At 43.7% G+C, this 12,918-nt stretch overlaps 1 protein-coding gene across 1 annotated transcript; it reads right to left on the reverse strand.

The window, feature by feature from the left end:
- Window positions 1–2,152: 2,152 nt before the first annotated feature.
- LOC144219642 (C-C motif chemokine 3-like) lies at window positions 2,153–3,521 on the reverse strand. The gene is made up of 3 exons (XM_077749692.1): window positions 3,360–3,521; window positions 2,646–2,760; window positions 2,153–2,243 (listed from the first exon to the last, which is right to left on the reverse strand). The coding sequence occupies exons 1-3, from the start codon at window positions 3,433–3,435 to the stop codon at window positions 2,153–2,155; spliced, it is 282 nt and encodes a 93-aa protein (XP_077605818.1). The 5' UTR covers window positions 3,436–3,521.
- Window positions 3,522–12,918: the final 9,397 nt, after the last annotated feature.

The following is a 12,918-nucleotide window of genomic DNA, read 5'->3' on the forward strand; positions in this document are numbered from 1 at the left end:
CCGGTACTATAACTCAAAATAACCCTAACTGGTATGATGCTACAAGTAGCACACCCATAAAGTAACCTATTATGTATCCTTAGTATGTCCATCTGCCTAGCAAGGTGAATTCAGGATGTTGGAGACTAACTCTTACATAAATCAGTATGGTCCATTAAGAAAGAGATTAACTCACTTTGAAATTGTTGTGTCTGCTGGCAGAGAGGGGGAAAAATAGTATCCTTAAGAAAAGCCCTTTTTTGGCTTGCTGCTGTACACCAAGCTGATTGCATACCAGTGACCTGGAGCTTGCAGACTGGAAAAGCAGAGTTCTCCACTGCAAGGTGATGTTAGTATAATCAGAAATGGGAAGATGGGAGGTTAAGATGGACAAAAAAGTAGAGCCCAGAAACAGCCAGATCCACCTCTCTGCAGACACCCTCCTTTTAAATATTTATCTTGTGGACAAAATTAACAATCACATTCTTCATGAAGAAAGAGCTGGGATGTAGCCAGAGGCAGGGTGTTGGTCATACCCATGATGCCACTGTTTCAGCAGCAGTGGGCAATATGGAGGTAGAAGTCAGTGACACAGTGGGGAGGCTGTGGCCTGAAAGGGAAGACCGCTGTGCCAGCACTGTGCTGCAAGAGAGGCGTTCTGAACTCACTTCTAGCAGTGACCTTGACTGACAGATTTTCTGCCTCCAAATAACCATCCACTGGACGTGACCAAAACCAGATCAGAAGATTAGAAAGGAGCCACATGGCCTCTGAAACCCCAAAGGCTGGCCCAAACAGCTGATGACTACATCTCAACAGTGGTTTTCAAACCAGCTGTACTTTAACATTGCCTGGGGAGTTTTAAAATCACTGACTCCCAGCCCCCACCTAAGTAAACGAATTAAATTCATAACACTGGAGTTTTCAAAAGCTTTCCCAAGTGATTCTAACATGAATTCAAGGTTGAAAAGCACTGCTTTGAACTTAATCCAACTCTTAGGTACCCATCTCCACCAGGAAATAGACAACCTCTATAAAAGCATTCACCCTAAATGGGGTTCCCAGATAAAACACAAGATCCCCAGTTAAAATTTAATATTAGACACACAATGGATGATTTTTATAAGTATATCCCAAATATTGATTGCATAGGACATACTTAACACTAAAAAATTATTCATTCTGTATTTTTATTTATAACTCTGGCCACTGTAGACACCAACCCTCCCCTCAGATATGGCCATGGAAAACATTCTCCCAGAAAGCATAGCATGGAACAACAGAGAAGCTGACCAGGGCTCTCAGCCAGCTGGCAGGTAGGTGGTCTTTGCAGGCAGGTTTGCCAGAGTGTCACTGACATAGGCACCCAAACATCCAGCACTTGCTAAGCCCTCAACAGATGTCAGCCATCATTCTGAAGAAAGCTTATGAAAATGAACTCGTGTACACCAATATGCACTGCAGTATGTGTCATTTTGGTATTCATTTAAGTAGAAAGATTTCCTAGATCACATCAGTTATGATTTGGTGATAAAACAATGAGTCAGTTTCAACTTTCCAGGAAAGTATCTCTAGGAAGTGTCTGGCACCATGGTGCTGGCACTCTGTCCCTTTCATGTGGTTTCTGCCCCTTGTCAGAAGTCTTGACTCTCCCCCTACCTGCAATATTCGTCTCAACCTGTGGCTCTGATTAGTTGGGAAACCACAATCAATGGAGTCATCACAAGGAAAATGCTGGTTTACCTTTTATATAAGGACCTTCAATATTTTGAAGCGCCATGCTGGGCAAAACCATTCTGTAAGCATTTGTTGTTTGATATATATAATACAACAGCTACAAGACAGTGCCAATCCCACTGATTGATCCACATATTGAGTGTGAGGAGAATTGAAAAGGGAGGGGCACAAAGAGGTGAGGATGTCGTGAGATGTCAGTGGAAATATTTGTTACATCACACAATCCAACAATGGAAATAAATTACAAAAGTTAAATAAGATATGAAAACTAAAATTAAAGTTAAAAGGGGCTGTAGCATGTGACTGGGGGTGGGGTGTGACCTATAGAAGAGGTGTCCTGTAGAGTTCCAAGGTCATTGCCTTGGCTCAGGGTGACTGTCCCCCCGCCCCCAGTCTGCATATAGATGTAACACCTTCCTTGTGGCGTCTAGGTCACTCAGGCATTCAGCTCCAGGTTGGTGATGTATTCCTGGACCCAGGCCTCCCGGGGGTCAGCACAGATCTCCCGGCCTCTTTTGGTTTGGAAGCTGTGGAGAGCAGTGGAAGGATTACATACTGAGGAATCTAGCAGGGGAATACTGGATCCACTGTGACTCCTCCATCCTCCTCTGCCTCAGTTCTCTCAAGACCTATCCACATGCTCATAAAATGTACCCTCAATCTTGGGGTTCATGACCTTCTCTGGTCTCCAGTGGGGGTCCACTCAGAAAGCCAACTTCCCACTGTCACCTTGACTCTCTCTTTCCTCTGCCCAGGGACAGGTCCTCCCGGACTCCCTACAGGCACCAGACCAGGTGAGAAAACATGGCAGTAGCCTCCCCTGGCGTACTGTGCTCTGATGGGTCTCAGAAGTCTGAGTCCTCTGAGGGGTGCCTCACCCTAGACCTCCCATCTCCTTCCTTAGGGTAAGCAGGAAGATTGGGCCTTACATGACACCGGGCTTGGAGCACTGGCTGCTGGTCTCATAATAGTCGACCACAAATTTGCGAGGAATCTGCCGGGAGATATAGATGAAGCAGCAGGAGGTGGGGGTGTCGGCACCAACTGAGAGAGACAGAACAGAAAGACCCTAAAGTCACTCTTCAGAAGAAAGGACAATCCAGCCACTCCCTGGGAGTCAGGAAGAACTGGAAGAAGACAGTATTGCTGCGGGGTGGCAATGTGGGGACAAGGAGATCCAGAAGGAAGCTGGCATTTCTTCTTTTCCTTGACATTTTTATTTCTGTGTCTCTTTCGGTGTCTGCCTTGGTTTGGGGGCTCTCTCTCTGCAACGAATTGGGTTTTCTGAACAAACTACTCCTTTCCTGCATTTTCCTGGGCATTTGCATCTGGAATTCATGAGGAGAGCCAAGGCCACACCCGTGGGAGCCAGTTGGAACAGATTCTACCTTTTATCTAAATCCCCGTTGGTCGTCCATTTTTCTACCCTTAAAATGGGACTTCCTCCCAATCTTTCCCAGAGCTGGACAACAGAATTGCTAAAACCTCATGGGAAAGAAAATCCTTCTCAGGAAATAGTCTCTGAGGTATCTCTGAAGTTCTCTACTTGGAGGGGCTTGGCCACAAGACATAGGCCTTGTGGTCCAAGCCATGGCCAGAGAGCAGGAGGGCAAGGTAAGAGGAAGAAGGGAGGACAGACTCACAAAAGGAAGACCAAGTCTGGGAACAGAGTGCCGCGGTGAGAAGCAGGACAGCCAGGGCAGCCTTGGGGACCTCCATGTCGCTGGGAAGCAGAGTGTGAGATCGAGCAGTGGCCAAGCGGAGCTGACACTGGGGACTTGCAGCCACTGCCTCCTTCTGGGCTCTAAACCATGCCTTCTCTTTATAAGCAGCCTCGGGGCATTAGAAGACAGAAAGTTGAGGAAACCAAGGTGGGGGGGGAGATTTTAAATCGTTGGTGTTGGTGTCATGCTGAAAGTTGCATAAAACCAGGAAAGCTCTGGGTTGCCACAAAGGTTCAGGCTATTTGCAACAATGGTTCAATTGCCTACTCGAGGAGGAAATGGTTCCCACAGTGAGAGGAGGTGAGATGCTGGTGTGACCTGGTCAGCTAATGCCTTTTCTCAAGAGCAGATCCATCGATCAAGCATTTCTCTCACAGAGTCTTCTGATATGCACCCCAGCTGCTCAAATGGCATTGATGCAACACAGATGACAATGCCATGGAGTCTTGAAAAACACACCCCAAGCTAAAATACACCCCCAGTGGAGACAAGCAGAATTTGGGAAGCCTCAGCTACCAAGGGGCAAGATGGAGGCTGGCCTTTCAGACTTTGGCTGGATCATCAAACGTGTACAAATTTCTGCATTATACCAGGCAGAGTAAGCGCCTGGCAATTAGCTCCTTTGATGGTAACCTAAGTGTTCTCCTGATTGTAATGTAAGCTCTTGATTGCTAAGGCACCCATTTCAAAGACTCACTGCCTGTGACACCACTAGGTAAAGAGCCAGTCTGCCCCATCCATAAATTTCTCCCTTCAGAGAGGCCTGAGTAATCTATATCACTGGCCACTTGAGCAACTCTGCTTTTCCCTTTCTGCACTCTTATGTTTTACATTTACTAATAGTGAACCCACAAAGCCCCAGGCACCCCATCCTTAACGCCAAAAGAGGCAGAATCCCAGGTCTACACTCTTCTTTTCTCTCTACCAGTGACCTCACTGGATGGCCTTCAGACATGCTCTGTACCTCCATGAGTAATACACCTTGTATTTAAAATTTTCCCTGATGGTTGTTGATGAGGTGCAAGTCTTACAAACATAAAAACCACAAGGCTGGCCCAGCCACAACATTGGCTCTAGTTGGGGAAATGCCTTGGGTACTAACCACAAGCAGTACCTACTCCAAGTATTTCTAGCTCATAGCATGGCTATCAAAAGGCTGAGACTCACACAAAAGCCTTAAACGGTTGTTAACTTTTGACTAGCAAAGTACTCTGCCAGGGATCTATGCTACAGATATAAACACAAAGATGAAGAACATTGTATGCATAATGGTATTTGTCACAGCTTCTTTGTAAGAATTTTTAAAAAGACCTACAATAGAAATCAATATTTTTAAAAAAACAAAAAATAAAAATAAAAGGGACCTATAATTAAATCAGTAATGGCATATTCATCTCTTGTAACTGAGAAAGTGAAGACTTTTTTTTAATGTTTATTTTTGAGGGGGGTAGATGGGCAGAGAGAGAAAGGGAGACACAGAATCACAAGCAGGCTCCAGATTCTGAGCTGTCAGCACAGAGCCTGACGCGGGGCTCAAACCCACAAACCACGAGATCATGACCTGAGCTAAAGTCGGACACTTAACCTACTGAGCTACCCAGGTGCCCCAAGAAAGTAAAGAAATTTTCAAAGGAAGTCCTTGTTCCTCAAAAATCCTAGAACATTTCCTGTTTCCTCAATGTAAAGTCAAGATGGCATTTCCAGGATTTGTCTGGCAACTCAATGACATCATCAGGGACTCTTTTCTTATTTCCCCTAACATTTTGTTGGCTTTTCTTTGGGGGGTGGAGCTGGTCGGTCATGGTTACAAAATGGCTGCTGCAGCTCAGAGATCAAGTCTGTACAGTATTCTCCACAGTTGTAGAAGGAAGTCTCATAGGAGTAGAGAAAAAACAACATTACTAGTATTTTAAATTCAAATTGGGTGTTTGTGCTTGATTTGTAATGTGAACTGTAGATCACCCCCAAAGTAGCAAAAGCTAATTTTATTTTAAAGATTTTATTTTTAAATAATCTCTACATCCAATGTGGGGCTTGAACTCATTACCCCGAGATCAAAAATCACATTCTCTTCCAACTGAGCCAGACAGGCACACCAGCAAAAGATAATTTGAAAAATATATAAAATATGGAAAAGATTAAAACTTATTTTATTTCTGAAAGCTAGGTAGACAGCAAGGCAAGTACCAGTAAGGATGTGGGTGTTTGCCTATACATTCTTCCTGTCTTACTGTGACACATGTGAATTCTGAGGCATAATTTGAGTAAGATTTCTTTCTCAGAAAATAGGAAATATGTTATTGCCCAAACCTAACCACTATTAACATTTTGGTTTATTTCTTTCAAGTGCAATTTTCTCTAGGTTTATGATAATTCTGTTTGCTTACTTGCTTCTTTACTTTTTCTTACCGTGTGTCTGGGAGGTGAGGGGCAATGTTGTAATCATGATATGAACGTAACTTTGTATTTTTATGATTTATATTTAACATCAAAAGACTTTTCCAAATCATTCCAGTATTTTTAATTGCTGCCTAATTTACTCCACCATGAACCCAGTGCACTAATATTATCATGCACTACTGGAGCACAGTCGGACAGGTTCCAGTTTTTAAATTTTAAATTATTTTGTAAATAAGCCATACCAAACATCGAATCCATAAAACTTTCTCCGTAAGTGAAGTTGTTTCTATAGGATATTTCCCTAGCTGTTGACTCTCAGGGCCAAAAAGATATAGATATATCTTTATCTATTATCTATAGATACCCTATATCTAATGAATGTTCATTTTTATTCCCTATTGTTAAACCCAGTGATGGCATATTGTAGAGACCTGTGAATGCTTGGTGAATGAAACAGTGATTAAAAGGCTGACTTTTTCACTCTTGTCATGCCTGTGGCCCCAGCTTCCCCGATTCCATTCTGTCCATCTGGGTCCGAATCAAATATAGATCAGGCTACTTAACACTCCATGGCATCATTATATACGTTACATCTGTGCAGTCAAAACACCACTGAAGAACATCAGACATGTCTACTTTCTGGATGAGAAAAGGGAGAGGTGCAGTTTGTAGACAAATCTGCCCTTGGTAGAAGGAACCAGCTAAACCTGGCCCCCTGGTGACAACACCTGGTTTCTTCCTCATTGGTTAATCATTTCCTTAGAAGCACTCTGATCAACATGATGTCACAGTCCTTTTCACCCAGGGTGTGGTTTAAGTGTGACTGTGTGTCCAGGATGCTGAAGCATCACCACAGATGTCAGCCTGTGTGGTCAGAAGAACTGTGGCTGAGCATCAGATCTGCTCTGTGGGAGGAATCATTAATCTGTAGGTCTTTTTATGCACATAGGGCCCTAACACGCACAACATCTCACCTCTTTTCACCATCCTAAACCTTTCCACACAGTCAATTTAACAGGCAAGTGATTGAGCTATTCTTGTGTACCCTGAGCCTTCATGTGACCCTAGGTGCCCTAGCATATGTGATTCATATGTGATGTATGTCGTATATGACTCATAACATGACACCATGCAACAACTTCTCTGGCCATTCCAGCCCCTAGCTCTCCATGCTCCAGAATTGCCTATGAAAGTACAAGGACATGGCTTGGACCCCAGAAGGATAAAGGCAGCAGCAAGTGTCCAGTCCCATCTCGGCTTTGCCCACATTCCTCTGTGCCCAACATTGTTAAAGTCTCCACATTTGCTCTTGTTGACCACCTCCTCAGCTCACAGTCTTCTCTGCACCACAAGACTCTCAGCCCTTACTTTTTTTGCTTTTATGGTTGTGTCCCAATGCTCTGGATAGGTGTCTAAACTGTATCACTTAAGTCCTATAGCTGGAGAGTCCCTAAAGAAATCAAAGAACTTCACAGAGGTTTCAAAATGGTCTAGGCTATTTCTCAAGGGGTTTTATCTATCCTAGTATCTGGATCCAAGAGGCAGAGGAAGGTTAGGACCCATTTGTAGCTGGGAAAATTAAGGCTTAGCTAGGTCTTTAATGAGATGCAGATGCCAGGTCTAGCTGGTTCCTAAGATGAGCCAAATAGCAGATTTCCCTCAGTTCTCCCAAGAAGCTCCACTCTTTAGGTGACTCAGAACATGAAGTCTTTTGGGAAATATTTATGTCGACCACATGAAGTTTCCCCAAAAGAGGTGGAGCAAGGACCCATGGTTCCAATAGCTATACTCCCTCAAGAGGGAGCTAGAGACTGAAAATAAGACAGAGATGCAAAACAAAAATTCAAGGCAAACAAGAAATGCTTAGCGTCCTTGGTTCCTTTTGTGCCCCACTCTGCAGTGCTGAGCAATGACATCTCTCCATCAACTTCCTGCTGGGCCCCTCAGAAAGTGGAAGAAGTTGACTCACTTTTCTCAGACTCTTGATTGCTGCTCCCTCACACTGGATGTAGACATAACACTGCTTCCGGAATTTTTCTTCTTTCTCTCCAGATCTGTCCCAGATTTGTTGACAATTATGGTGACACCAGCAGCCAGTGTTCCTCTCCTATGTCATGTCAAAATTATTTTCTCTTGTCTATCCTCCTGTGGAGAGGAGGGCTGAGGAGCAGACAGGCATGGACAGAGGATTTTCTTTCTTTCTGATTTTTTTTTCTTCCCAGGACTTTTTTTTTTTAATGTTTATTTCTGAAATAGAGAGTGCAAGTGGGGCAGAGGCAAAGAGAGAGGGGGATGGAGGACAGAGGATTCAAAGGAGGGTCTGTTCTAACAGCAGAGAGCCCAAAGCAGGCCTCGAATTCACAAACCATGAGATCATGACCCAAGCTGAAATCGGATGCTTAATCAACTGAGACACCCAGGCGCCCCTCTTCCTAAGACTTTTAAAACAAATTTATATATAAAATTTTGCATCTATCTTTTTAATATTTAGTAGTAAAAATCAAGTGTTTTCGTGTCATTCTATTTGTTTACATGGCTGGCTAACGGTCCATCAGTGGATTAGCTTCATTATTCCAACACCATGGAATATGCAGTTTGGTGTCAATGATTTGATTATAGATAAGCTGCACCACATAACATTGTCCCTAAAATTTCTCCCATTTATGAGTTCATTTCTGTAGAATAGAGTCTGAGAAGTTGCTTCTGGTTGAAAGAGTATGGCTGCTGACCCTCATACAGTATCAAATCTGGACTTCATTGTAGGTCTATGATGAGTATTTGATAAATAGACTAATTACTGGAAAGCTAATCCTTACTTTTACCATTCTTGTACCTCCAGGCTTTCCAATTCTGTTCTTTCCTTAGGGTGTAGTTAGGCTTGGTTTATACTTCTTGACACTGAATGACATTACACCTGTCACATTTACACAGTCAGAATCACTCTGTCCAGAATCTCATCATCAGAACATTCTGCTTTATGGAAGGAGGCTAGTCCCCCATATGGAGAGGCAGTTGCCTCTTGAGCACCCTAATCAAACTAGCAATTGAACGATTCTTGTGTGCACCTTAAACCTCTCTTCCTATAACTATAGGCAACCCTGGGTTATACACTCACATGACGACACTGTACTTAAAATATCTTCCTTAGGCACCTCCAATTTCTATGCTCCCATGGCCAAGGCTGCCTATAAAAAGGAAGAGACATAGATCAGATCCCAGAAGGAGTCCAGTAGTAGTGTGCTCTCAAGCCCCATCTCAGCTTTGCCCATACTGCTTTGCCTCTCCAGCATCATAAGGGGCCTCATGGCTGCCGTCTTTGTCCTCCTCTGCACCATGGCCCCCTGCTCCTATGTACAAAGTGAGTCTGTTGTCTACTTTCCTTCAACAGTTGTTCCCCATACACTGGCCAGAAGTCAATTCACATCTTCCTAGTACTGTGGCCTAAGAACCACTATGTGAAATTTGAGAGCCTCAAGTGGGCTTTCTTTCTTTCTTTCTTTTTTTTTTTACAAATAGTTTGTCAAATTAGTTTCCACATAACACCCAGTGCTCATCCCCACAAGTGTCCNGTGCTGCTATGAACATTGGGATACATGTGCTCCTATGCATCAGCATTTCTGTATCCCTTGGGTAAATTCCTAGCAGTGCTATTGCTGGGTCATAGGGGAGTTCTACTGTTAGTTTCCTGAGGAATCTCCACACTGTTTTCCAGAGGGGCTGCACCAGTTTACATTCCCACCAACAGTGTAGGAGGGTGTCAAGTGGGCTTTCAAAATGACATGGTTGTTTCTTTTTTTTCAGGGGGGTTCAAAAGGATTGATGTGGGCTGCAGAATGGAAGTTAGCAGAGGTTATCCTATTTCTCAGATGATTTCACTGAGGTCTAGTTTATTGGGTCGTTAACATGAGGTAGAATCTCAGTCTATTGAGATCCTATTGTGATGGTAACTTTTAGAGTCACCTCAGCAATTCCCAAGAAGTATAAAAATTGTTCCTACTTAGGGGCGCCTGGGTGGTTTAGTCGGGTAAGCGTCCGACTTTTGCCTAAGTCATGATCTCGCAGTTCGTGGGTTCGGGCCCCGCGTCGGGCTCTGTGCTGACTGCCAGCTCAGAGCCTGGGGCCTGTTTCAGTCTGTGACTCCCTCTCTCTCTGACCCTCCCCTGCTCACGCTGTCTCTCTCTCTCTCCTAGAAATAAATAAAACATTAAAAAAAATTGTTCCTACTTTCACTCAGTTTCCATATAATTTAATGGATTTGAAAAATTTTTTACCTCAAAGAAAGTTAAGAGAAGTGAGTAAACTCTCTATAGGCTGGTTCCCTGTAGAGTAAGATAGAAACCAAAACAGACAAAACCAGAGACAAGACTAGGGGATTTAATGAGAAACAAACAGATTAATTAAAAAGCTAAATTATTTCCAGTTTCCTTTCCTCCCAAGCCTCAACTCTGAGCTATACTATCTCTCTCCACTTCCTCCAGACCCTCTCAGACTTGCCTGGGCTCCAGAGCAACTTTTGCTGTTCTTGTTCCCTCACAGATAAGGTTTACACCACATCCCACTGCTGCTTTGCCTGTATATCCCTGCAGATCTCCCACAACATTGTGGTTGCCTATTTTAAGACTAGTGTCCAGTGCACCAAACATGGTGTCATGGAAGTATCAGTCTTCCTGCCCAGCCCTGGGGAGACCCAGGACCTGGGGGTTGGGAGTGTTCACAGGAGTCAGAGAAGGAGGTCCTCCAGCTGGTAGATAAGGAGCTGTCCTAAGAGGGCCGGGCCCTGCATGCTGGACACACAGAGAGGCTACTGGGAATGTTTTCTGACATGGGATAGGGCCTGCAGGGAGCCAAGGAGGACATGCCCAGAAGTAGATGGAAGAGAAATAAGAAAGAAATAGAAGAGGTGCGCCTGGGTGGCTCAGTCAGTTAAGTGTCCGACTTCGGCTCAGGTCATGATCTCACAGTTCGTGGGTTCGAGCCCCATGTCAGGCTCTGTGCTGACAGCTAGCTCAGAGCCTGGAGCCTGTTTCAGATTCTGTGTCTCCCTCTCTCTCTGACCCTCCCCTGCTCATGCTGTCTCTCTCTCACACACACACAAATAAATAAAAATATTTTAAAAAAAATAAAAAAAAAAGAAAGAAATAGAAGAAAGGAAGTGACCTGAGTTGTCTCCATAAATCACTCAAGGAAGAACCAGGAGTCCCTGAGGTTTGGGTGGAGCTAAGCCCTAAGCTGTCCACAGGGATGAAGATGAAGGGCACACGGGTGGTCAAGAATGTCCTTAACCATTTTTTGTATTATACTTGTCTTCCCCATATATTTGTCACCAAACAGAGCCAGTATTTCTGTGTCAACCCCAGCAGTGCCTGGGTCCAGGAATACATCAGGGATCTGGAGGAGAATCCAAGTGGTCCAGAAGAAACCCATTAGAGGTGTGGGTAGATGGAGCAGCAAGGAGCCGAACCAGAGAACTGTTGCGACAACTCCAGAAATTCTCTTTCCCTTCTAACTGCACTCTGAAAACTCTTATTTAGTTAAGATATTTAAATATTATAAACTGTTTTATTATTTGGTGTTTTTCTCTGAGCAATCAGATAAAATTGATTGCTTATCCCAAAGTCCCTTCCCAGTCAGTCATACAGTGGTTGTCATATGCAGGGTGATAATGAAAAACTGTTCTTCTGTCTCTGAGTAGACGTTGGACCAAATCCATCAACAGATGCATAATGAGTTTTTAATCAGCCCTTTACTCCGTTACATATGTCGCAATAATAAAGATTACTGTTGCTTTCTTTTTTTAAATTTTTTACATTTATTTTTTTTAAGAGACAGAGACAGACAGAGCACAAGTTGGGGAGGGGCAGAGAGAGAGGCAGACACAGAATCCAAAGCAGGCTCCAGGCTCCAAGCTGTCAGCACAGAGCCCGACACAGGGCCTGAACCCACAAACCATGAGATCATGACCTGAACTGAAGTCGGACGCTCAACCAACTGAGCCACCCAGGCACCCCTATTATTGCTTTCTTAAGTGAATCTTGGACATTTGGCTATCCTTTGCTTTGGTTTGGTTTCCCTGACAAAGCAGTTTCATTGTTTGGAAAGAATGAGAGGGAATGTTTAGGGGCATTTGAACAGGAAGAGAAGGCAAGAGAAAAAGGATGAATGTCATTCTAATGATACCAGGCTTCAGGCTGGTGACACATTCCTCATAGGCGAAAGAACAAGCAAAAATATTCAAAGCAAATGCAATTTTTTTTGGGGGGGGGATAAAGAGAAATAATGGCTTTATTGCTTTTTGGGGCAAAGGAGGCTTGGCAGGCTAAGGCCTTCAAAACTGCAAGCTTGCCCGCAGAGGAGGTACAGGATCTAGGGAAATACAGGATGTAGCTGGGTTTTGTTTGTTTGTTTGTTTGTTTTTTCTCTTAAATAGTTTATTGTCAAGTTGGTTTCCATATAACACCCAGTGCTCATCCCAACAAGTGCCCTCCTCTATGCCCATCACCCTCCTTCCCCTCTCCCCCACCCCCATCAGCCTTCAATTTGTTCTCAACATTCAAGAGTCTCTCATGGTTTGCCTCCATCCTTCTTCCCCAACTATTTTTCCCCTTCTTCTCTCCCAAAGTCCTCCATTAAGTTCCTCCTAATCCACCTACATGTGCAAACATATGGTATCTGTCCTTCTCTGCCTGGCTTAACAAATGCAAATTTATATGCATCAGAGAAACCACCACTTGTATGAACAACAAAGCAAAGCACTCAATCATGCATATCTATGCATTTTCTTGAGTTCTGCTTTCTTAAGAATAAAAACTAACAGTTTTCAAGGACTTATTATGAGCCACATCACATCCTGTACCAAGGAATTTACATGCATTGTCTAGTCTTCAAAATATCATTGTGTTGTATATACTGATTGTCTCCCTTTGACATGTTAGGAAACAGAGTCTCAGTACATTTATGAAAGTCACCTGAGGTCACACAGCCAGTAACATTGGAGTCAAGCCTGCAGACCAGAGCAGGTCTCACATTCTTAATTAACCACTAGGAAATAGTCTCTTAATGTGCCGTTGTTCCATCTGAA

This window comes from Crocuta crocuta, unplaced genomic scaffold (genome assembly GCF_008692635.1).
Source record: "Crocuta crocuta isolate KB4526 unplaced genomic scaffold, BGI_CrCroc_1.0 scaffold149, whole genome shotgun sequence".
Taxonomy (NCBI): domain Eukaryota; kingdom Metazoa; phylum Chordata; class Mammalia; order Carnivora; family Hyaenidae; genus Crocuta; species Crocuta crocuta.

Coding starts and splice junctions, on each gene's coding strand:
- LOC144219642 (XM_077749692.1), bottom strand. CDS start 3,435: ATGGAGGTCCCCAAGGCTGCCCTGGCTGTCCTGCTTCTCACCGCGGCA. Junction 2,761..3,359: donor CCAGACTTGGTCTTCCTTTT/GTGAGTCTGTCC, acceptor TGTCTCTCTCAG/TTGGTGCCGACACCCCCACC. Junction 2,244..2,645: donor TGCTCCAAGCCCGGTGTCAT/GTAAGGCCCAAT, acceptor TGCTCTCCACAG/CTTCCAAACCAAAAGAGGCC.